The sequence below is a fragment of the Alosa pseudoharengus genome, unplaced genomic scaffold (genome assembly GCF_046254945.1).
Source record: "Alosa pseudoharengus isolate Yale_2024_CS ecotype anadromous, Long Island Sound unplaced genomic scaffold, YU_APseudo_1.1 YU_APseudo_1.1_scf_1, whole genome shotgun sequence".
In the NCBI taxonomy this organism is placed as follows: Eukaryota; Metazoa; Chordata; class Actinopteri; order Clupeiformes; family Clupeidae; genus Alosa; species Alosa pseudoharengus.
In genome coordinates, this window is record NW_027468564.1 from 16,588,186 (window position 1) to 16,614,616 (window position 26,431).

At 44.5% G+C, this 26,431-nt stretch overlaps 2 protein-coding genes across 5 annotated transcripts in view; both read right to left on the reverse strand.

Moving 5' to 3' along the window:
- The window catches only part of LOC143121967 (protein kinase C beta type-like), a 74,055-nt gene extending 63,242 nt beyond the window's left edge, over positions 1–10,813 (reverse strand). For 2 of the 4 annotated variants that reach the window (XM_076282726.1, XM_076282736.1), the window contains exons 1-2: positions 10,416–10,799; positions 10,001–10,032 (exon numbers count right to left, since the gene is read on the reverse strand). In XM_076282726.1, the coding sequence (XP_076138841.1) occupies positions 10,001–10,032; positions 10,416–10,591 (208 nt within the window). In that variant the 5' untranslated portion in view covers positions 10,592–10,799. Of the gene's footprint in view, positions 1–10,000; positions 10,033–10,415 lie in introns of all 4 variants that reach the window. The other 2 variants (XM_076282700.1, XM_076282708.1) reach the window with 2 other exon arrangements.
- Positions 10,814–21,624: 10,811 nt separating this feature from the next.
- Positions 21,625–26,431, reverse strand: LOC143122002 (uncharacterized). The gene is made up of 6 exons (XM_076282773.1): positions 26,167–26,431; positions 25,207–25,341; positions 24,853–24,978; positions 23,770–23,934; positions 23,261–23,374; positions 21,625–23,078 (listed from the first exon to the last, which is right to left on the reverse strand). The coding sequence occupies exons 1-6, from the start codon at positions 26,368–26,370 to the stop codon at positions 22,722–22,724; spliced, it is 1,101 nt and encodes a 366-aa protein (XP_076138888.1). The 5' UTR covers positions 26,371–26,431; the 3' UTR covers positions 21,625–22,721.

Consider the following 26,431-nt stretch of genomic DNA (forward strand, 5'->3'; position numbering starts at 1 on the left):
CAGATGTTGTGTTGTTTTTAATGTGGGATTGGAATGCAGATGTTGTGTTTTTAATGTGGGATTGGAATGCAGATGTTGTGGTGTTTTTAATGTGGGATTGGAATGCAGATGTTGTGTTTTAATGTGGGATTGGAATGCAGATGTTGTGGTGTTTTTAATGTGGGATTGGAATGCAGATGTTGTGTTGTTTTTGATGTGGGATTGGAATGCAGATGTTGTGTTGTCTTTAATGTGGGATTGGAATGCAGATGTTGTGTTTTTAATGTGGGATTGGAATGCAGATGTTGTGTTTTAATGTGGGATTGGAATGCAGATGTTGTGTTGTTAATGTGGGATTGGAATGCAGATGTTGTGTTTTAATGTGGGATTGGAATGCAGATGTTGTGGTGTTTTTAATGTGGGATTGGAATGCAGATGTTGTGGTGTTTTTAATGTGGGATTGGAATGCAGATGTTGTGTTGTTTTTAATGTGGGATTGGAATGCAGATGTTGTGTTTTAATGTGGGATTGGAATGCAGATGTTGTGTTGTTTTTAATGTGGGATTGGAATGCAGATGTTGTGGTGTTTTTAATGTGGGATTGGAATGCAGATGTTGTGGTGTTTTTAATGTGGGATTGGAATGCAGATGTTGTGTTGTTTTTAATGTGGGATTGGAATGCAGATGTTGTGTTGTTTTTAATGTGGGATTGGAATGCAGATGTTGTGTTTTTAATGTGGGATTGGAATGCAGATGTTGTGTTTTAATGTGGGATTGGAATGCAGATGTTGTGTTGTTTTTAATGTGGGATTGGAATGCAGATGTTGTGTTTTTAATGTGGGATTGGAATGCAGATGTTGTGTTTTTAATGTGGGATTGGAATGCAGATGTTGTGGTGTTTTTAATGTGGGATTGGAATGCAGATGTTGTGTTTTAATGTGGGATTGGAATGCAGATGTTGTGTTTTTAATGTGGGATTGGAATGCAGATGTTGTGGTGTTTTTAATGTGGGATTGGAATGCAGATGTTGTGTTGTTTTTAATGTGGGATTGGAATGCAGATGTTGTGTTTTTAATGTGGGATTGGAATGCAGATGTTGTGTTTTAATGTGGGATTGGAATGCAGATGTTGTGGTGTTTTTAATGTGGGATTGGAATGCAGATGTTGTGTTGTTTTTGATGTGGGATTGGAATGCAGATGTTGTGTTGTCTTTAATGTGGGATTGGAATGCAGATGTTGTGTTTTTAATGTGGGATTGGAATGCAGATGTTGTGGTGTTTTTAATGTGGGATTGGAATGCAGATGTTGTGGTGTTTTTAATGTGGGATTGGAATTAGGGCTCGACCAATTATCGGCATGGCCGATTATTAGGGCCGATATTTAGCATTTTTATAATAATCGGTATCGGTAATTTTTTCCACTGTTAAGCCGATATTGAAATGGATAAAGAATGAAACGCGCTACTTTGTCTGTAAAGCGTCTCTCACTCCCTGCATTTGCTACTCTGTGGTCAAGAGCATTGTCCCGCCCACTACACCGTCTGATTTGTTAGTTAGCACGAATGCAGCCAATCAGGATCGAAGACTGAACACAGACAAAGTTTAGGATTCTCACTGAGGCAGACTGGGCTTCAGCTGTAGCCTACAGAGCTATTTTTCGAAGGTAAGGAAGGTAGCCTACATTGCTGAAGTTGCAGTGAATCACAATCATCTACACTGAAGTTACAAAAACACCACTTTGTAAGCTATTGTCTCTTTGATCCGGATCAATAAGTAAAGCACCCACTTCCTTCATTTAGCGAATTCCCGATTGATGCACGTTACTGATGCTGTTTACTAGTTAGCCCACAAACTCGGGTGCTGCGCGTCGGGAGTTCTCTGCCTCCGCCTCGTTCGTTAATTGTGAATAACGGGACACCTCGGCGGACATAGTACAGACAAGTCCTAAATTATGCGATAGCGAACGTCAAAAAGTCTAATTGCTCCTTTTTGAAACGGACTGTCAGAAAAGACTACATGCACCCAGGGCCAACCGTAATTTAATCCCACCTGAACAAAATCGTGTAATGAGCTGGCTATTAACGTGCCTTTTAGGCTCTCAAAAGTGTAGCTTATAGCCTACACATGGACACAAATTGCATGCTTAAATAGCCTAAGAACTATTTTAAAACTGTTTTGTTAAACTATTCAACCGTAACACTTGCCATCACGCATGCACCTCTCCCTCTCCCTCTCTCGTGCACTCACACACTCAGCTCTTGGATTAACAGGATACACAGGATTTACACTTGCAAAGTGATGCAAGTTGGTCTATCAAAAGAAGAAAGAAAAGTTTGCATAATTAAATTATTTTTAATTAAATTTTTGCAGCATATAGCCTTTACTATCTACCCCCCTTTTTGACAACTGACATATCGGTTTTACATATCGGTTATCGCCCTCCTGTTTAGGTAATAATTGATATCGGTATCGGCCCTGAAAAAAACATATCGGTCGATCCCTAATTGGAATGCAGATGATGTGGTGTTTTTAATGTGGGATTGGAATGCAGATGTTGTGGAATGACAGGGTAGGGACCAGGATGACGCCCAGGTTGCGGACTTTAGGGGACGGGGCAGTGAAACAGCCACCCACACCCAGGAGAAGAGCCACCCACACCCAGGAGAAGAGCCACCCACGCCCAGGAGAACAGCCACCCACACATTGAGCTCTTCCAACTATGTTGTTGACAGACACCACATTAACTAGTAGCTAACCATCTTGATCGAGATTTCTTTGATTTCATTTTCTAACGCTCCGTAATTTCACGACATGAATGATTATCGATTATCAGGCGAGAAGGCGAGTGATTATCGATTATCAGGCGAGAAGAAGGCGAGTGATTATCGATTATCAGGCGAGAAGCAGGCGAGTGATTATCGATTAAGAAGGCGAGTGATTATCGATTAAGAAGGCGAGAAGCAGGCGAGTGATTATCGGTTAAGAAGGCGAGTGATTATCGATTAAGAAGGCGAGTGATTATCGATTAAGAAGGCGAGAAGAAGGCGAGTGATTATCGATTAAGAAGGCGAGTGATTATCGATTAAGAAGGCGAGTGATTATCGATTAAGAAGGCGAGTGACAGAAGCACTGTATGCTCCGCTGGCCTCCAATAGGCTACTGTCTGCTGGACGTCTCCTCCAATAGGCTACTGTCTGCTGGACGTCTCCTCCAATAGGCTACTGTCTGCTGGACGTCTCCTCCAATAGGCTGGACGTCTCCTCCAATAGGCTACTGTCTGCTGGACGTCTCCTCCAATAGGCTACTGTCTGCTGGACTTCTCCTCCAATAGGCTACTCTCTGCTGGACGTCCTCTTCTCCTCCAATAGGCTACTGTCTGCTGGACGTCCTCGTCTCCTCCAATAGGCTACTTTCTGCTGGATGTCTCCTCCAATAGGCTACTCTCTGCTGGACGTCCTCGTCTCCTCCAATAGGCTACTGTCGCGTGGACGTCCTCGTCTCCTCCAATAGGCTACTCTCTGCTGGACGTCCTCGTCTCCTCCAATAGGCTACTGTCTGCTGGACGTCCTCGTCTCCTCCAATAGGCTACTGTCTGCTGGACGTCTCCTCCAATAGGCTACTGTCTGCTGGACGTCCTCGTCTCCTCCAATAGGCTACTGTCTGCTGGACGTCTCCTCCAATAGGCTGGACGTCTCCTCCAATAGGCTACTGTCTGCTGGATGTCTCCTCCAATAGGCTACTCTCTAGGCTACTCTCTGCTGGACGTGTCCTCCAATAGGCTACTGTCTGCTGGACGTCTCCTCCAATAGGCTACTGTCTGCTGGACGTCTCCTCCAATAGGCTACTGTCTGCTGGACTTCTCCTCCAATAGGCTACTCTCTGCTGGACGTCCTCGTCTCCTCCAATAGGCTACTGTCTGCTGGACGTCCTCGTCTCCTCCAATAGGCTACTCTCTGCTGGATGTCTCCTCCAATAGGCTACTCTCTGCTGGACTTCCTCGTCTCCTCCAATAGGCTACTGTCGCGTGGACGTCCTCGTCTCCTCCAATAGGCTACTCTCTGCTGGACGTCCTCGTCTCCTCCAATAGGCTACTGTCTGCTGGACGTCCTCGTCTCCTCCAATAGGCTACTGTCTGCTGGACGTCTCCTCCAATAGGCTACTGTCTGCTGGACGTCCTCGTCTCCTCCAATAGGCTACTGTCTGCTGGACGTCTCCTCCAATAGGCTACTGTCTGCTGGACGTCTCCTCCAATAGGCTACTGTCGCGTGGACGTCCTCGTCTCCTCCAATAGGCTACTCTCTGCTGGACGTCTCCTCCAATAGGCTACTGTCTGCTGGACGTCTCCTCCAATAGGCTACTGTCGCGTGGACGTCCTCGTCTCCTCCAATAGGCTACTGTCTGCTGGACGTCTCCTCCAATAGGCTACTCTCTGCTGGACGTCTCCTCCAATATCTGCTGGACGTCTCCTCCAATAGGCTACTGTCTGCTGGACGTCTCCTCCAATAGGCTACTCTCTGCTGGACGTCCTCATCTCCTCCAATAGGCTACTGTCTGCTGGACGTCCTCGTCTCCTCCAATAGGCTACTGTCTGCTGGACGTCTCCTCCAATAGGCTACTGTCTGCTGGACGTCCTCGTCTCCTCCAATAGGCTACTGTCTGCTGGACGTCTACTCCAATAGGCTACTGTCTGCTGGACGTCCTCGTCTCCTCCAATAGGCTACTGTCGCGTGGACGTCTCCTCCAATAGGCTACTGTCTGCTGGACGTCTCCTCCAATAGGCTACTGTCTGCTGGACGTCTCCTCCAATAGGCTACTCTCTGCTGGACGTCCTCGTCTCCTCCAATAGGCTACTCTCTGCTGGACGTCTCCTCCAATAGGCTACTGTCTGCTGGACGTCTCCTCCAGTAGGCTACTGTCTGCTGGACGTCTCCTCCAATAGGCTACTGTCTGCTGGACGTCTCCTCCAGTAGGCTACTGTCTGCTGGACGTCTCCTCCAATAGGCTATTGTCGCGTGGACGTCCTCGTCTCCTCCAATAGGCTACTCTCTGCTGGACGTCTCCTCCAATAGGCTACTGTCTGCTGGACGTCTCCTCCAATAGGCTACTGTCTGCTGGACGTCTCCTCCAATAGGCTACTGTCTGCTGGACGTCTCCTCCAATAGGCTACTGTCTGCTGGACTTCTCCTCCAATAGGCTACTCTCTGCTGGACGTCCTCGTCTCCTCCAATATGCTACTGTCTGCTGGACGTCCTCGTCTCCTCCAATAGGCTACTCTCTGCTGGATGTCTCCTCCAATAGGCTACTCTCTGCTGGACGTCCTCGTCTCCTCCAATAGGCTACTGTCGCGTGGACGTCCTCGTCTCCTCCAATAGGCTACTCTCAGCTGGACGTCCTCGTCTCCTCCAATAGGCTACTGTCTGCTGGACGTCCTCGTCTCCTCCAATAGGCTACTGTCTGCTGGACGTCTCCTCCAATAGGCTACTGTCTGCTGGACGTCCTCGTCTCCTCCAATAGGCTACTGTCTGCTGGACGTCTCCTCCAATAGGCTACTGTCTGCTGGACGTCTCCTCCAATAGGCTACTGTCGCGTGGACGTCCTCGTCTCCTCCAATAGGCTACTCTCTGCTGGACGTCTCCTCCAATAGGCTACTGTCTGCTGGACGTCTCCTCCAATAGGCTACTGTCTGCTGGACGTCCTCGTCTCCTCCAATAGGCTACTGTTGCGTGGACGTCCTCGTCTCCTCCAATAGGCTACTGTCTGCTGGACGTCTCCTCCAATAGGCTACTGTCGCGTGGACGTCCTCGTCTCCTCCAATAGGCTACTCTCTGCTGGACGTCTCCTCCAATAGGCTACTGTCTGCTGGACGTCTCCTCCAATAGGCTACTGTCTGCTGGACGTCCTCGTCTCCTCCAATAGGCTACTGTCGCGTGGACGTCCTCGTCTCCTCCAATAGGCTACTGTCTGCTGGACGTCTCCTCCAATAGGCTACTCTCTGCTGGACGTCTCCTCCAATAGGCTACTGTCTGCTGGACGTCTCCTCCAATAGGCTACTGTCTGCTGAACGTCTCCTTCAATAGGCTACTCTCTGCTGGACGTCCTCGTCTCCTCCAATAGGCTACTGTCTGCTGGACGTCCTCGTCTCCTCCAATAGGCTACTGTCTGCTGGACGTCTCCTCCAATAGGCTACTGTCTGCTGGACGTCCTCGTCTCCTCCAATAGGCTACTGTCTGCTGGACGTCTCCTCCAATAGGCTACTGTCTGCTGGACGTCTCCTCCATTAGGCTACTGTCGCGTGGACGTCCTCGTCTCCTCCAATAGGCTACTCTCTGCTGAACGTCTCCTCCAATAGGCTACTGTCTGCTGGACGTCTCCTCCAATAGGCTACTGTCTGCTGGACGTCCTCGTCTCCTCCAATAGGCTACTGTCGCGTGGACATCCTCGTCTCCTCCAATAGGCTACTGTCTGCTACTCTCTGCTGGACGTCTCCTCCAATAGGCTACTCTCTGCTGGACGTCTCCTCCAATAGGCTACTGTCTGCTGGACGTCTCCTCCAATAGGCTACTGTTGCGTGGACGTCCTCGTCTCCTCCAATAGGCTACTCTCTGCTGGACGTTTCCTCCAATAGGCTACTGTCTGCTGGACGTCTCCTCCAATAGGCTACTGTCTGCTGGACGTCCTCGTCTCCTCCAATAGGCTACTGTCGCGTGGACGTCCTCGTCTCCTCCAATAGGCTACTCTCTGCTGGACGTCTCCTCCAATAGGCTACTCTCTGCTGGACGTCTCCTCCAATAGGCTACTGTCTGCTGGACGTCTCTGCTGGACGTCTCCTCCAATAGGCTACTCTCTGCTGGACTTCTCCTCCAATAGGCTACTGTCTGCTGGACGTCCTCGTCTCCTCCAATAGGCTTCTGTCGCGTGGACGTCCTCGTCTCCTCCAATAGGCTACTCTCTGCTGGATGTCTCCTCCAATAGGCTACTCTCTGCTGGACGTCTCCTCCAATAGGCTACTGTCTGCTGGACGTCTCTGCTGGACGTCTCCTCCAATAGGCTACTCTCTGCTGGACTTCTCCTCCAATAGGCTACTGTCTGCTGGACGTCCTCGTCTCCTCCAATAGGCTACTGTCGCGTGGACGTCCTCGTCTCCTCCAATAGGCTACTCTCTGCTGGACGTCCTCGTCTCCTCCAATAGGCTACTCTCTGCTGGACGTCCTCGTCTCCTCCAATAGGCTACTGTCTGCTGGACGTCTCCTCCAATAGGCTACTGTCTGCTGGACGTCTCCTCCAATAAGCTACTCTTGCGCTACACTTTCAGCTGTCTGCTGGACGTCTTCTCTTCCTACAAGAACGTGCGGCTAAGTCCCGCCCTACTCTGCTTTTGATTGGCTAAACACATTTGTCAGGTTGAAAGCGAGAGCTGCCATTGGTAGGTGAACTCAGAGCGAACAACAAAATGATAACCCTCATCTATAATGATTTTCATCAATTCTTCCTCACAGCCACGACTATACTTTAAGCCCTGTGTGTGTGTGTGTGTGTGTGTGTGTGTGTGTGTGCGTGCGTGTGTGTGTCTGCGTGTGTGTGTGTGTGTGCGTGCGTGTGTGTGTCTGCGTGTGTGTGTGTGTGTGTGTGTGCGTGCGTGTGTGTGTCTGTGTGTGCGTGTGTTTGTGTGAGTGTTTGTAAATGCTGTGTATTGTGTGCATACGTGTGTGTGTGCGTTTTGTTTGCATACATGTGTGCGTGCGTGTGTGTGTGTGTGTCTGCGTGTGTTTGTGTGTGTGCGTGTGTGTGTGTGTGTGCGTGTGTGTGTGTGTGTGTCTGTGTGTGTGTGTGTGTGTGTGCATGTTAGGGCTGTAACGATTTACGATTCGAAACCGAAATCGCGACATTCATATCCACGATACTGTGTCACGGTGTGAAAAGGCAGAATCGCGACACACCCTTTCTAGTGTTTCACGCAGTGCTTTGCAGCTTATGCGGCCGCAAAAGCAACCCACAACTCCCGCTTTACTTATCGGTAGCCTACGTTGTCCAAAAACAAATAAATAATAATTTCATACCTCTCCTTGCTTTCATTGTAGACTATGTGTGCAGCTTTACCAAACAGTATAGAAGCAAACCCCCTCTCCTTGCCCCGCTCTCTCTCGCGCTCCCTCCCTCTCTCTCCCTCCCTCTCCTGCTCAATGAACACGCGCGACTTAAATAAAACATTCACAATCGTGAAAGCAAGGACGCATAGAGGACTAGCTAAATTACTATTAAATCCGCCTAGCATCATTAGCATGCTGCACATATTTGCTTAAAACTCTTGCATTGAAGTTGACTGATCATCTCAATACCAACGTTTCCCAAAAGGGCCTGTCCCAAGGAGAACAAGTATTACCTTGAAACTTAACCACACATGGGCAAACTGAACAGTCCAATCAGTAGACTATGATAGGCTAAGCTATATGCTACTTTGTTTACAATATTTCCAGGCTTCAACCAGACAGCTGAATTAAAGAGGTACAGTTGTAATAAAAAATAGTAGGCCTAGGCTATAGGCTAATCTGCATAAAGTGTGCCGTCATAAATATCAGTCATTCAGAAAAATATTTTTATATCAGGATATAAAATAATATATATATTATTGTAATCCTCTGGTGTTCTAAGGGAGGCTATTAAAATGTTATTTAATAAAATGTCTAGCCCCCCCCCCCCCCCAAAAATAAAAAAATAAAAAATCGAGATTCGTATCGAACCGTGGGTCAAAAATCGTGATACAAACCGAATCGTGAGGTTGGTGTATCGTTACAGCCCTAGAGCATGTGTGTGTGCATGTGAGTGTGTGTGCGTGCGTGTGTGCGTGCGTGCATGCGTGTGCGTGTGTGTGTGTGTCTAGTTATATCTTTACCGCACCTCTCCATTTGTTTTTGTAGATTCCTGTAGAACCACATTTTTTCATCTGAAGGAGTAACATTCATTCACACACACACACACACACACACACACACACACACACACACACACACACCTGGATGCATGACCCATATAAACCTCAACCCCAAATGTGTCATGCAGATACAGAGAGAGAGAGAGAGGGACAGAGGGAGAGGGAGAGAGAGAGGGAGTGAGAGATAGAGAGAGATAGAGAGAGAGAAAGGGAGAGAGAGAGAGATAGAGAGAGAGAAAGGGAGAGAGAGAGAGATAGAGAGAGAGAAAGAGAGAGAAAGAGCGAGAGAGAGAGAGAGAGGGAGAGAGAGAGAGGGAAAACACTCAGATAGCTCAACATGTGTAGTATGCTCATTCAAAAGCACACACTCAGACACGAAGGACAGATCAGTTCATCTCTCTCTCTATCACTCCATCTCTCATTCCAGCACTTATTGACAATGACTATGCCAGGTGACATCATTACTAGGAGACACACCTAAAGTCCACACACACACACACACACACACAAACACACACACACACACACACACACACACACCTGTCTGAAAACGAACATATGCGCTTGAGCGAACTCACACGCATGACTAAGACACACACAAGCATAGTTGTTCACGTGACATGCATGAGTGCACAAATGCTGATGCTGAATACTACACACACACACACACACACACACACACATGCCCCCCCCATAAGGAGGGGGAAGTGTAGACTACTGTCTTCGCTGACACACTCAGGAAGTATTAAATACATGAGATACACACACACACTCCTATCTTCTTCTGCTCCCTTCCTGTTAATTACCACACACACACACACACACACACACACACACACACACACACACACACTCCCTTCCTCTAATTCTGCTTTTTGGGTCTAACCCTTATCCTCTCCGTCTCTCCCTCCTCTCTTCATTCTCCATGTACCCCCCCCCCCCCCACACACACACACGCACGCACTACGTCCTTCTCTCCCGCGGACCAACACAATCGCGGCCACAGCGTCGTGCGCTGTCAGCTCAAGCGAGCCAGTACCCCCACACAGCGCCTCTTGGCCGGCCAGCGCAGCGACGAGCGACCGCTAGCTTACCTTGACACTGGAAGCCTTGCTTGCCGAATCCCCTGTGAGGGAAAAAAAGAATATACGCGTCTTGGTGTGGGGATACACGGCGTCTGACACACACACACACACTTGGCTTACTAATTGTACCCCTGTGAGACAACGTTATAAGAAACACACACCGCATTGGAATGCCCTCGGCAGCATGTCTGTCTGTGTAATTGTATGTGAGAGAGCGCGCTACGGCTAGCTTTCCTTGGCTGGGCAGTGGACAGTGTCCATGCTCATGTCGGGTCTGTTTCTGTCCGACGCAGTGTGTGTGTGTGTGTGTGTGTGTTGATTTGTTTACGTGGACGGCCTGTCAGAGAGCTTTAATACAACAGCGCAGCAAGTGAGTCACCTGTACACACACACACACACACACACACACACACTGTTTACTGACCAGATGAAATCGGTGCAGTGGCTGCAGAACGTCGGCTGTTTGAAGAAGCGCGCGATGAACTTGTGCTCCTTCACCTCGTGCACATTCTTCTGTCTCAGAGCTCCCTGTCTGGCGAAGCCCCGCGCGCCCTCCGCGCCGTCTCCATCGCTGCGCTCTGGGACTGCGGGGTCTGCCATGTCGCTCGAGACGGACGTCTTGACTGTGGGAAGAGGTCTGGTGTTAACGGCGTCACACTCGTGGCTGCTAGTGACAATTCCGTGGGGGAAACCGAGGGCTCGCGCTCCCTCTACGCTCACCGTCGCTGTCTGCTTGCTTCCCGGTTTCCTCGCGCACGCTCACGCCCTCCTCCGCAGCCGCTGCACGAGCCGTGCTGCTGACAGTGTGGCGTGTGGACAGTGGTGCACGAGACACGGACCAGTCCCCGCCCCCCTTTTTCGCAGTGACAGCGCGCTTCCGTGTGGAAGAGCGCGGAACAGCCGCCGAATTGAGGGAATACAGCCGTTTGATTTGGTTTCCTGGCTCGTCCTTCGGAGAAAAAAAAATATTACACAACTCCTCGCGCAGATCTGGAACTGAGCAGCAAAGCGTGTGTGTTCGTGCTGATAAGCTAGTAGCTTAAGAACAGGCTACGATGACAGAAGATTAGATGTGTGTGTGTGTGTGTGTGTGCCCTGGTAGCTACTGGAACCAACCCCTAATGGAGATCAGGCAGTGGCGATTCTAGACATTTTCAACAAGGGTGGCCCTAGTGGGGCACTGATTAATTCAAGATAAACAGAAACAGACTCAAGATGTTAAATTAGCACAAATACATTAGGGAAACCATGCACCAAACATCATACTCATCAATTGAAGGACAAAAAAACACAAATACCTTACTCTCACATAACATTTCTTTGTATTTCAATACAATTTAATACAAAAATATTAAAGTTAATTATCTAAGTTGTCTGTCACTGGGCTATGCTGTTCTAAAACAAATTCCATCATGGGATATTATCATAAAATAAAATCAATTTTATTATATTCTATTACTGTAAATGAAGATAAACAAATATACTCATCCAAGACATTTCCCCACAATAACTTATATCTATGGCCATCTATTTTTGTAGCTGTTAAAATAATTTGACCTGCTTTTTTGTCTATTTGTTTATTTTCTCAAGAAACTTGAGGTTGATGAATGAGTGTATTGTGTATGTGAGCAATTTCATCTTCCTGAATATCAATATTATGATCACAACAAGTCTGGGCAAATTATTAATTACATTTTCACGTGGGGTAACTTGTTGCAGGGCAACCATAACTGGTGCCATGTCTTCCGATTGGATAATTAATGATCAGTTTCTTGAGAAACTTGAGGTTGGTATGAAGGAGTGTATTGTGGATGTGAGCAAACATTGTTAACGTTGCACATGGTGCAACTTCTTGCAGGGCAACCACATAACCGATTCCATGTGTTCGAATTGGATGACTAAAGTTCTCAAGAAACTTGAGGTTGGTATGAGGGAGTGTATTGTGTGTGTGAGGTTGGTATGAGGGAGTGTATTGTGTGTGTGAGGTTGGTATGAGGGAGTGTATTGTGTGTGTGAGGTTGGTATGAGGGAGTGTATTGTGTCTTATCTGCCTGAATCTCAATATTCTGATCACAACAACTCTGGGCAAATTAGTCAGCACCAGTGCTGCATTCATTGTTTTGCACTTTTATTGTATAATCACATCACCAAAAGTAAGTTATTGTTTTTTATTTGGCAGTATTTTTAAACTACAAACCTATAAAGTATTTTGATACAAAACATGGTGCCATTTTTTCCACCTAAATAAAATAAAAATGACAACATACTATTTTGTATTTTAAATACATGTATCAGACATACTGCCTATCCCTGGCTGTTGGCTGCAGCAACTCAAGCTAGGTAGTACTGTTTGTTTTGTGTTTGTTTTGTGTTTATGTTCCAATCTGACAGCTTTGCTATGTTGCCCACCCAAAATTTCTACCAGCCCACCCAAATATAGTAGCCTAGCCTAGGTTAGAACCAGCCCTGCCCTGCATGGAGACATATTTTACAATAATAATGGAGAAAATGTTAGCAAAACTTTTAACTGTTAACGGAATCTCCCGACCCTCATTCATCTATTTGCGCAACAGCCCACATTCTGCCTTCAATCCAGCGAGACAAGATAAATAAATGTTTTTTTTTTTAAGCTGTCATTGCCATAGGCACGATATTTAGGCCACCTCTGTTAAGCCTACACAAAGTTGCGTATTAAGGAGTATTTCCTGATCGGGGAAACCTTTCGTTCCGCAGTTCAATTGTACCGCAGGCCAATAGGCAAGCAATACTTCAAATTGCTGCAAGTGCATCAAGAAAGGTCCCGCCTTAGACCATGTTAATGACCAATTGTAGACTAGGATTTGGGGGTGACACCTGGGGTGGCCAATCAAATCTCAAACCCGGAGCCACCCCTCTGGCTCCGCCCCTGAGATCAGATCCCACCCAACAGGAAGCCTTGCTTGTTTTCGTGAGAGAACTAACTGCATTCATTTCTACTGACTTTGAATACTCTTGGTGTTGGAGTTATAAAATGATTGCTTTGTTGCAGTTCATTTGTGATGTAATTTCATGTTTCTAGTTCATTCTATTTTGCTTGATTTTTGTTATTATTCTTTAAGCTATATACATTTGTATATTTCTGACTTTTAAGTAAAATATGTTTTGTCTTTGTACTGTTTAGGCCTCGTTATTTAAGCTGCTTCACAGCAGGTTTAACTAACAGCAGGTTTTTCTAACAGCAGCTTTTTCTCCTGAGACCTGAGAGGCCTGGAGGGTGAGTACTGCTGAAGCTGAGAGGTATAGAGAGCTAAATTCCTAAGTCATCAGTACTGCTGAAGCTGAGAGGTATAGAGAGCTAAATTCCTAAGTCATCAGTACTGCTGAAGCATGTCTGAGAGGTATAGAGAGCTAAATTCCTAAGTCATCAGTACTGCTGAAGCTGAGAGGGATAGAGAGCTAAATTCCTAAGTCATCAGTACTGCTGAAGCATGTCTGAGAGGTATAGAGAGCTAAATTCCTAAGTCATCAGTACTGCTGAAGCTGAGAGGTATAGAAAGCTAAATTCCTAAGTCATCAGTACTGCTGAAGCTGAGAGGGATAGAGAGCTAAATTCCTAAGTCATCAGTACTGCTGAAGCATGTCTGAGAGGTATAGAGAGCTAAATTCCTAAGTCATCAGTACTGCTGAAGCTGAGAGGTATAGAAAGCTAAATTCCTAAGTCATCAGTACTGCTGAAGCTGAGAGGTATAGAGAGCTAAATTCCTAAGTCATCAGTACTGCTGAAGCTGAGAGGTATAGAGAGCTAAATTCCTAAGTCATCAGTACTGCTGAAGCTGAGAGGTATAGAGAGCTAAAGTCCTAAGTCATCAGTACTGCTGAAGCTGAGAGGGATAGGCTACCTAAATTCCTAAGTCATCAGTACTGCTGAAGCATGTCTGAGAGGTATAGGCTACCTAAATTCCTAAGTCATCTGTACTGCTGAAGCATGTCTGAGAGGTATAGAGAGCTAAATTCCTAAGTCATCAGTACTGCTGAAGCTGAGAGGGATAGAGAGCTAAATTCCTAAGTCATCAGTACTGCTGAAGCTGAGAGGTATAGAGAGCTAAATTCCTAAGTCATCAGTACTGCTGAAGCTGAGAGGTGTAGATAGCTAAATTCCTAAGTCATCAGTACTGCTGAAGCTGAGAGGTATAGAGAGCTAAATTCCTAAGTCATCAGTACTGCTGAAGCATGTCTGAGAGGGATAGGCTACCTAAACTCCTAAGTCATCAGTACTGCTGAAGCTGAGAGGTATAGAGAGCTAAATTCCTAAGTCATCAGTACTGCTGAAGCATGTCTGAGAGGTATAGGCTACCTAAATTCCTAAGTCATCAGTACTGCTGAAGCATGTCTGAGAGGGATAGAGAGCTAAATTCCTAAGTCATCAGTACTGCTGAAGCTGAGAGGTATAGAGAGCTAAATTCCTAAGTCATCAGTACTGCTGAAGCTGAGAGGTATAGAGAGCTAAATTCCTAAGTCATCAGTACTGCTGAAGCATGTCTGAGAGGTATAGGCTACCTAAATTCCTAAGTCATCAGTACTGCTGAAGCTGAGAGGTATAGAGAGCTAAATTCCTAAGTCATCAGTACTGCTGAAGCTGAGAGGTATAGAGAGCTAAATTCCTAAGTCATCAGTACTGCTGAAGCATGTCTGAGAGGTATATGTAACAGTGGTCAAGCATCAGGGGGGACAGAGGCGAAATGTTGAATTTTTCTTCCTTTTATTTTCCTTTAAGAAAATAAATCAAAACATTGCCTTCAGGCTTCGGTGTACCACGTACAGCATCTGCACAAGCAACATATACATCATGTATTGCGTTACTACTATGTAAACATTCCATTGTACACTTTCGCTTGCTAGCAAGCAAGGCACGCCAGACAGAAGTTCACACACATGGAATTACAGCTAATTACGTTCGGGATAACTCGCTTAACATTCACTGTTGTCTCATACATATATTGAAGCTATACTACACACATAAGACGCAGAGTAATATTATTTCCAATACATGTTTAACTACGCAGTTCAACCCATGCATGCTAGATAAGACATTAAAAGCATGGACATGGCTAGCGGAGTTTATGGCTAGTTACCAGTATGGAGAAACTTATAGTCAAAAGGAAAACATTAACAAACTTTTTGTCAAAACGTGCTAAATGCAGTACAATCCTTACAGTGCATGTAAATTAGTATAACACCTGGGAAACATCGAAGTTATCAACTTAAACATCATAGAAAACTGATATACTGGGTGGAGTGCTTTGTACAGTGAACCTACCAGATCAAAAGCATACGGCTACTCTGATCGGGTAGGGAAGCAACACAAGACTACACGCAGCAGATCTGCAGTACACCATATGGCCAAGGGTGGCTCCCATTCACAACTATTAAACAAGGCTGTTTTACTTTGGCGAAAATCATATATAACAATACACTACATTTTTAACTCTGTTACATCTAGGCTACCTAAATTCCTAAGTCATCAGTACTGCTGAAGCTGAGAGGTATAGAGAGCTAAATTCCTAAGTCATCAGTACTGCTGAAGCATGTCTGAGAGGTATAGGCTACCTAAACTCCTAAGTCATCAGTACTGCTGAAGCTGAGAGGTATAGGCTACCTAAACTCCTAAGTCATCAGTACTGCTGAAGCATGTCTGAGAGGTATAGGCTACCTAAATTCCTAAGTCATCAGTACTGCTGAAGCTGAGAGGTATAGGCTACCTACATTCCTAAGTCATCAGTACTGCTGAAGCATGTCTGAGAGGTATAGAGAGCTAAATTCCTAAGTCATCAGTACTGCTGAAGCATGTCTGAGAGGTATAGAGAGCTAAATTCCTAAGTCATCAGTACTGCTGAAGCTGAGAGGGATAGGCTACCTAAATTCCTAAGTCAGTGCACTATGAATATTATTTGGTCTTATTCGTTATTTAAGCACGAGAGTGGCCACGCATTCCATTACTAATTTCAAGTTTTTTACACTTCATTTCAAGGGAAACGTGGCAGGAGTAGCTATATATCCCCCTCTGCTGGAGAAGTTGTGCATTCAAAAATGTTGGTTGAGTGGCAGTGGAGTCATCAGACAACAGACACAAATAAATACACACACACACACACACACACACACACACACCTGACAGAGTGTTTAATTAAAAAGTGTCATTCGTCATGGTTCTCTCCACATCTACACAACACAACTGTTGCAATAGTGTGTTACTGTCGCTCTGCATAGGTCATCTGTTTCGTTGCTCTGATTGGTTTTCAGTCTCTCCAATTGCATCCGGAGGCATTTTGATCAGCATCCTTTGGTGACGCCCCTTCGGAAATTTCCATTCTCAGTTAACAACTGAGAAGGGTCTGGTGTCAACTAGGCTATTTTGTGAGGAGACTGATTGGATCATTTCTTCAATACTTTGAATGTAATAACAACTATAGCCACTAGGGGGATACATATACCTGTGAATTGATTTATTGACTCCATGAATCCTATACTCCAGCGGTTCCCAAACTTTTCCCCCCGCGTACCACCGCCTACATTCCGACTCGGCTCGCGTACCCCCACCATCCGACACATAAACACATAAAAACGTAACGCATTCTATAACCCCCCCCCCCCCCCCCCCCGCGTTGACAATATTTGTCCGTTTCCCGGTTTTAGGTGTGTGCATTTGGTCAGTTAAAAAGTTACATCCACATACAATATCTTATAATAGGCCTACAACAACGCCTGACAAGGATGTATTCGTTTGGACAACATATATACAGCCTAGAAAGGCTAAACTTAGGCTACCTTTAGTTTGTTAAATGTAAAGCCTAGCTTAATGTTACCTTTCTTGCCCATCTGAAATAACTCCTAGCTTTGCTCCTTCCCTCCTTTCTGTTTTTGTTGTTTTCAAAAACCTGTTATATCCGCCAAACTTTCCCCCCACGGACCACGGACCATCCAACGCATTCAAAAGTAACGCATTCTATTAGCTATTCCAGGCGTCATGTTTAATAAGCTGGCCTTTTTTTGATGAACACATACAGAGTTTATAAATAATATTCTTTTATTTTCATGTTTCCATATAATTATGGCCTGATTCGAAATTGTGTATTTATTCATGAATTAATCACAAAAGATTTAAAATGTTCATTTTACACCTGTCCGCCATAGCCCTTTTCATCTCGCGTACCCCCTAGAAGCAGCTCGCGTACCACCGGGGGTACGCGTACCACAGTTTGGCAATCCCTGCTATACTCAATTCATTCAACTTTATACATTTCTGCTGAGAAAGTATAGTAAAGTTGCAGTATGTAATTGTTGTCATACAAACATTATATAAAGTATTTAAACAGTTTTCCAATGATAGTAGATGAGTTCAGAATAGATACAAGTGTTTAGACAGTAGCGCCATGAATTAAACATGTAAACATGCTATTTCACTAGTTCATGTTCCAGATTTGCAAAAAGAAAAGCAAGCAAATCGTTTGTGGCGAGGATTTCAGCTGAAGATGGGAGGTGTGAGCAGAGGTGGTGGGTTGAAAGCGAGTGATCAAATCAAAACCGCAGCTTGAACAGGTAGCCTGGGAATACAAAACCTGATAAGAGTCACTGTGGGCAAGGTCAGTTTCGTCACACAAACATCCGTTTAGAACGCCATGTAAACAAACACAGATCAACTCAAAGTGACATAAAATATATAAATAAAGTCAGACTGGTCAAATATGAGCTGAATCCCTGTAGTGGACACGAGGCTTAACACACACCTTACAAGTAGATTAGCAGCATAGTTTTACAGTTTCCACAAACTGACAGGTATTAACTGTTAGAGCTATCAGAAGCTCAATTCAAACAGGATTGCCAGACAAAAGTTGAGCTTGGAAAATTCGGTCTGGACCAGCTCTTTTAAAAGCCTATATTCCCTCAGCAGAATGGTTTGTGCCAATCAAATCACCAGGGCGGCTTTATATCATGGAGGTATATATAACTGGAGAGAGTGACTAAGTCCCGCCCTCCATACAAATGAATGGTGGAGGCTAGGCTAGTAAATCCGGCCAATTCATAGTCAACGCCATCTTGAACACTGGGGTTCGGATCCAGCGCCAGTCGGCTCTGACCATGCGCCAAGTTACAAAGCTGGAAATGACGCATGGACCAACGTCGATTTTTATTGGATATTCTGTAAAAAGAGAGTCGTCCTCCAGTAAGAGGGTGGCGATAATGCACATACTTTGCTTGCCTCATAACAAGAAGAAGAAAAAGTTGCTCGGGAACGCGCATGGAGTCCGAGTGGAGTCGCCCTGAAGCGCAACTTAATTTAATTGGATAACAGCGGCTCTAACTAAGAGCGGTCTGCCTGCTGTCCTGCTGCATATGCATTTGAACATGACGTGAAATATCCGTAGTCGAACTATAAATAAACTATTCGGTTTTTAGTGCCAAGTGTAGCGCATTTTTACAGTCTATGATTAGTTTGTTTTTTATTTTATTGTTTGCCATCTCATAGCGGGTGCTCTAAACGTATTCTAGCGTTGGCCCATGACCAAATCAAGCCAATAATAGCCAGTAGCCACAATAATGACTGGAGCCAGAGCCCTCAATAGCCACCCTGTTTTGAAAATAATATTGAAGATATTCAATATTATTGAAGATAGTATTGAAGATAACGCACAGAGCGGTCAGCCTGAGCGGACAATTACGTCCCCAACTCATCTAAAATGTGGTGTCTTTACTTTGAGTTGTACACCGCAGATGGTAAAGTAACCGTTAAAGAGAATGTTGTCTGCGGACTCAGCAAAAAACAGTTTACTTACGCATCCACGACATCCAATCTTCGAGCTCACCTGTGGAGTTACCATCCAAATGTTGGAGTGTCAGAGGCAGTTTACTTAGGCTGCGCAAAGCACAGGTATTTATTTGAGGTAGGCTTATTCGAGGCAGACCTTTATTTCTTACATTGTACTATTGTGAGACATGCGTTTTGTTTGGAGCGGCATACCAGGCTATCAAACGCAGACGATTTTCGGTTTTGGTATGGGATTTCATTTACTTTTTGACTTTTATTATATAGTTAAATGTTGAGACTGATGGACATTTAAATCTAGAGGGTATTTGATGATCACTGTAAAGTTTCGTGTAGTTGAAAAAGTGTTGGAATTTCCAGTTGTTTATTGCGAGACAAGGCCTTTCCTTCATTCATTGAACGTGTGCTGTGCTCTAATGGAAACCTTATTGCATAGCGAAGTAGCCTAAATTGAGTTTTTTTAAATTATGCATGGTTTACTTTTTATTAAATTCGTAGGCTGGAATGCCTCGCGGCAATAATTGTTTTTAAATGTAGTAGCCTAGTGCTTCAGCCTCTGGCAAGCTCCAAAGGGGGCGGCTATAGGTTGAGAGGTACGTGTTGGAGACCCATGGTGTAACGAGACAAGGTCTTTATGCCGCTGTTGTGTAATTTATTGTCTTTAATCATGTTCAGGCTATGTTTGTTCGGGACAAACAACAACGAAACAAGATCAATACAATTTTCTTTATTTGTCATATGATGGATAAACAACCATAATATGCGCGTCTTCTCATAGGCTCCTCAAGAAACACGCACTGAATAACGTTTGGCTGTAGCCGCCGGATAGGTACCCGCCCACCAACATGTACACTGCAAAAAATGAAATCTAACCAAGTGTTATTAATCTTATATTAAGATTAAAAAATCTATTTGGTATTGTTTTTAGTATGAAAAGACTTACCTAGCGCCCTCTCAAAAGAACATTTTGACTTAATTTAAGAAGATTTTGACTTATTTTAAGGAGTCTTATCAAGACAAATTTGCTCAACGCACTGGCAGCCAAATTTGCTTGTTTTTAGGACACATTTGCTTAACGCACTGGCAGCCAAATTTGCTTGTTTTCAGGATGAGATGTCTTAAAATAAGTCAAACTTTTTTTAAATTAAGTCAAATGTTTTCACAAGGAAGCGCTAGGTAAGTCTCTTTATACTGAAAACAATACCAACTAGTTTTTTTTATCTTGATATAAGATTAATAACACTTGGTGAGATTTTGTTAGATAAGCAGTTTTTGCAGTGTACGCGCATGAGAGCTCGTGCCCAACACGGATTTTTGTGCATGGAGCTGGTTCCAAATGCTCCATGCAGCGCCATATTTGAAAATGGCGTATGCTAACATGCCGAAGCTAATCTGCACACTCTTGACCCCCTGCTTTATATGATGATGATTCGCGCCAATCAAATCACCAGGGCAGGCCTTATATGATGATGATTCGCGCCAATCAAATCACCACAGGGCGGGCCTTATATGATGATGATTTTGCGCCAATCAAATTCCTATGGAAATGCATGGATTTCAGTTGCTGCTACTGGAAGAAACTGGAATCCATGCATTTCCACAGAATTATTTTTGGAATCTGATCCCTTATCATACCTGTTCATTCTTACTCGTCGCTCGACTTATCGTGGCTAAATTCATGATGGCTGCGAACGCTAAACTTCGTGAAGGACTTGTCTGTATAAATCGTCTTGTAAGTAAACTACCAGTGCTTTTTCAAAGTTCTCAATGTCTCGTTTTAAATGTCAGGGCCCTCGGAAGTCTACCAATGAAGTGTGGAGACACATTGAGCCTCGTAAATGGTGTAAAACAGTGATTTATTTGCATGGCTAGGCCGATGCCGGAGCACCACCATTGTTAGCATCGGCTAACTAGCGCCAGATTTTGGAGTGCAGGGGACAAGCCGAGATGGGCTATGAGACATACGTTCACACTCGGTATCATGTTTCAACACACTTTAGGTCAATATCACACCGGAATTCTCCTTCAATGTTGGGCACGAGCGTCCTTGTGCGTCGCGTTGGTTTGCATTTCTGGAAGACGACAAATAAAATGACTATCTACTTGGATTAAGCTACTGATACTTGACTTAATGCCTACATGGTTAGGCTGTATTATACCGGACTTTGTGGTAAATAAAAAAAAAGTAAATGTCATATCAGGATATTATTTGCCTTATGTGGGTTGACAAGGTAACTGACTATGACCATACATTTTAGCAGATGCATAGCAATGACCTATATCCAATTATTAGCCTACTCATTGTGTTGTGTATGAAAACTATTTTAAAACGTAGACTGTATTCCTACCTGTAGTCCAACATTGTCATGATTAGGCTATGCATTTGATTTAAATGGCCAGGCTTCCAGTTGAAGCAAAAGCCAAATATCCAACAACAGTTGCAGACTCTTGAAATGCCTGCTCGAACCACAATACCCGAGGGATGTGTGCTTCTATCGGTAAGTTTAACTTGCGTTGGCTTCATTTCATCTGCCTGCAAATGTAGCCTAGGTTTAACACGCTGCAAATTCACACTGGGTGCAGCAAAATCCCAGCTATCCACAAGTCTTTTACATCCCATGTCTACTTAATTATAGTCATTTTCTTTGGATAGCCTATTGTGTAATAGGCCTACAACCTGTCCAAATATAGCATTTAGGAATCATTATTTGTGTAGCCTAAAGTGATTCAATATTGATTTGACATTGTTTATTATCACATATGAACATCAAATTAAATAACCTAGGACTTCAGAGACAGGGCAAACTTCTACCACCATTCCCAAAATGTTATCCCAACCAATTAAATACATTTGCGCTTATAACGAGGTGAAGTGAAGCGCGTTCCCGAACAACTTCTTTTCCTCTGAGCTAATGTCCAATCTTCATCAACGACATACCGCTGTACCTTACGTTGTCTCTGTCTGTAACGTGGAATCTAATAGGCTAATTCTAGCTGGTGCCGGAAACGAACACCCATGAAACGCCATTTTCATAAAGATCGCTGCGGTCAATTTCAAACTTTTTTGGCTGAAGTAGCTAGCCTAGCATGGGCTAGTGAAATGAATGGGGGCGGGACTTAGTCACTCTCTCCAGTTATATGTAATACCTCCATGTGAGGGTCTGATGAGCAAAGGTGTTTAGTCACCTGGGCACACTTGAGTTGCATTTGTTTGCTACAAAAAGGCTAGAGGAATTACATATTTAGATTTCGCTATCCTATTTCTTGAGCATGATATTTACAGCACAACGACTTAAAAAAAATAAAAAATGAACAGAAAACACCCGTTTGTCACATACACATTTTGGATGTTCTCAGGATTCACATATTTCCTATCTTTGATTGGAACAATCTATCCAATCATGTGCAGAGGCATTTGTCCACCTGTATTGGTTGAAACACACCCCAAATCAAATCCAAAATGGGCTGATACCAGAATCAAATTCTGAATAAAATTGAATCTGGCTACGTCAGGTTTTTCAAACAGATTCAAACAAATTCAAACAGTCAACCATAAATATCCACCATGTCAATCAACCATAAATATCCACCATGTCAATCAACCATAAATATCCACCATGTCAATCAACCATAAATATCCACCATATCAATCAACTAAAGATGGCCAGACGGAAGGCACGAGTGGCTTTTTGTTTTATTACCCCCCTGTTCATTTTCTGTTTTATTACCCCCCTGTTCCTTTTCTGTTTTATTACCCCCCCTGTTCATTTTCTAGCTGTTTTTGATAGTCCAAAATCTTCCGTTCCAACCAGTGAGTCTCAAAACCTTAGGACCTACTAAATATACAGAAATTAAACCCAAACAGATGGTAAGAGTGTACCCACAGAAATTGAAGCACACCTGCCCATAATCAAATCCAATGAACCAATATCAATAATAGAACATTGCTAGAAAACACAACATAAACGCAATTAAACCCAACAAAATGCTCACTATAGCCAGACGGATGGCAAAAGTGTTCCGTTGACCTAATTCCTCTTGTTTTTTTTCTAGCAGTTTTTGATAGTCCAAGATCGTTCGTTTATACTGGTGAATTTTCTTAATATTCTGATTGAGCCGTTTCTGATTCTCCTGGACCTTGGCGAGAGCCTCCATGAGCTGCTCCTTGTGTTCCTTCAGCGAGATGAGTTGGGTCATCTGAATACTGAGTGCCTGCTGCAGATCCTGGTGTTGCTCCATGAACGACCACAGACTGTCCACCAGCACTATCAGCTGCTGGGATCTCTCCTGCAAACACACAAACACACACATGGGTCTACTCAGTAACTCAAACATCTGAAAAACTTCCTGTGACATGTTTAGTGATTTTAGACACAAATCTTTATTTAACTTTAGTTGTTAAACACACTTTTCATTTGTCAGACACACATCAGGCCTTGACCTTCCATTTTTTGCCAGAAATTGTTTACCTCAGAGTGAGTTCCTGGCATATCTGAAAAAGAAACCGAGATGAAGCCAATCTTCTCCTCCATCATCAACAGTTCCATCTCTTTGAACTCCTCCAGACTTTGTTCTCCTGTGCCCTGTGAGGAAAGAAATGTCCACCATCCGTCAAACATCTCCTGAGCAACTTCATGAGAGCCCATGAGTGGATACAGAAATGTTCAATTTAAAAAAGCAAGAACATACAGACAAATACAGCTCAAATACAAAATATGTTTTTGTGTGTACATATTTAACAAAGCACCACTAACGTTCATCTCCTGAATAACCTCCTGAGACTCAGTCAGTGCATTTACTTCAATCAGCACTCTTGTACATCTCTGAACTATATTTCTCTATATTTCTATATTTCTCCGCGATTATAAACACACAACATGTCAGAGTTATCTGACCGTATCAATCTCCTCTGATAGGTTCTTCATCTTTGGGGCATATGGCTCGAGGAACCGACCAAAACCTCTGACGGGATACTCACTTTATCGATCTCCTCTGACAGACTCTTCATCTCTGGGGCATGTGGCTCGAGGACCCGCCCCAGACGTTTGATCTTCTCCAGGTGTTTCTTGAGGTCTCCTGCGCTCATGGTAAAGTCAGGAGAGTGCATCACCTTGTTCCTCACCTCCGTCACACTCTCAATGAGCTAAGGAAGGAAAGGGACACATGTCGATGGGCAATCTCTGACATGGTCGGAACTTGGTTGGAAAGAGACTAAGGGACACATGTTGATGGGCAATCTCTGACATGGTCGGAACTTGGTTGGAAAGAGACTAAGATGAGGTTGGAATGTAGGTGGGCTGAGGTTGTGAGATTTGGCTGACGTTGTGAGATGGTGGTTGGTTGGGGGCAGCTGTTAGCCTGGCTAGCGCCACCACTTCTCAATGAGACGTGGTCTGGGAACCAAACGTTAATTTTCTCGTATTTGAAAAAAAATGCCCAGATCCGTTTATTGGGTGCCACGGATGTCTATCAAATGCGTCTGTGCATAGCTCATCCCCTATCTCAGGCGAAAAATCAAATCGCGCGCAAGGCAGCATGTGAACACCCAGGCTAGGCAGCTGTGGCCTACTGGTTAGCGCTTCGGACTTGTAACCAGAGGGTTGCCGGTTCGAACCCCGACCAGTAGGCACGGCTGAAGTGCCCTTGAGCAAGGCACCTAAACCCTCACTGCTCCCCGAGCGCCGCTGTTGTAGCAGGCAGCTTACTGCGCCGGGATTAGTGTGTGCTTCACCTCACTGTGTGTTCACTGTGTGCTGAGTGTGTTTCACTAATTCACAGATTGGGATAAATGCAGAGACCAAATTTCCCTCACGGGATCAAAAGAGTATATATACTTATACTTATACTTATATACTTGCTTATACTGGTCTGAGTGCAATACTCAAAGGGTCCTATGGATAGGGGAAACGCTTGGACTACTCTGTATCCTCATATCCTTTTATTCTTCTGAATTTAAACACTTTTTATATCTTATTTCTCAGCAGTGATTCAACAGAATCAACCAACACAGCCTGATGAGAGCAGTGATGTCAAAGTCATCAGTGCTCAACTGGATACTCACTTTCTGGAGGCCGCTGGCTTTGATGAGTCTGTGAAAGTGAGTGCAGCGACTCATCAGGTTGATGAGAGCCGCCATGTCAAAGTCATCAAACTTGACATGAGTCTTGTGGCCCCCTGGCATGTACACCTGTGGGAACAGACCATGACTTGTATTGCCCACCTTCTGGGTGACAGTATTACAGTGTCTGTGAGAGTGATAGAGTCCCTTCTGGGTGACAGTATTCCTGTGTCTGTGAGAGTGATAGTCCCTTCTGGGTGACAGTATTCCTGTGTCTGTGAGAGTGATAGTCCCTTCTGGGTGACAGTATTCCTGTGTCTGTGAGAGTTTTATTGCAGTATTATGGTGCTAGAGTACCTTGGCCGCCTCCCACTTCTCCTCTGGCCAGCGCTGTGGGTTGCAGTTACTCCAATGGATGGGACTCCCCTGAGCCTTGTGATTGGCCAGCAGCTCACGACTCCACTTTGAACACAACTCACATACAGAGGGAAGCTACAGCCACCCCAAACACACACACACACACACACAGACATTTGGACAAACACACTTACCCTCTCATACAGTAAGGAAACAACCCAAATACACAAATAATTATTTACTTGCTGGAATTATCTATTGCCTTCGAAGATGTGACTGAGGATGCTTTAAAAATGAACTGGTCAACACGATATACTCATATTAATACTACTACTACTACTACTAATAATAATAATAACACTCAATATATGTTTTATATACAGTTTGTGTTACGTACTGTATACATGTTGTGTTATAGTATGCTAAAATACCTTGCATCACTGCATGAACCTTACAGCACACATGCACAGATGAGTTCTGGTGAAACAGTGTTGCAATTGGCATCCCTGTTGTACACCCACTCAATGAGCCTCAAATAGCTCAAATAGGAAGTCTGACTAGATTTGCATCCAGTACAGTAGAAACTACTCTTCATTCAAGAGTCATCCTGGCCATCCAGTGCAGTAGAAACTACTCTTCATTCAAGAGTCATCCTGGCCATCCAGTGCAGTAGCTTAACCGGTTCAACGGGAGTAGGCCCACATGAGTATACGTGTCATAGATTTTGTTTTCCTGAAGTAGAAAGGCTTACAGTAAAACATGAAGAGCTTTACTTGCAATAGGTAGCCTACCTTAAACAGAGCCTTCTTTTAACATACCATTACTATTGCTACCTCTTTAAATGCAGTTGTTTACAAACAACGATGTGTAGGCTACTGTCATTGTCCTCACAGCAACAGGCTGCTTGTATATTTGTATTCTTTCATCCAACCCAAGTGTCACACGTCATTGTAAAATTACCTCGTTTGGCTTCACATTCTTTGAGATTTCACAGTTATTTACACAGCTTTTAGTGCTAATTCTATCCACAAGGATTCGGTGAAATCGCTGGGTCTGATCCTCGAGGAAAGTCCGGAGAAGACATCGCAGAGCCCGTAGTCCATTCACACAGCTCAACCAGTTCTTATAGCGCTCGTCTTGATATCGCCTATCAATCGCACCCATAGTGGCGGTAGCCCCCTTAATGCAGTTGTTAACTCTGCCTGCTGCGCTGAAACAAGGTCAC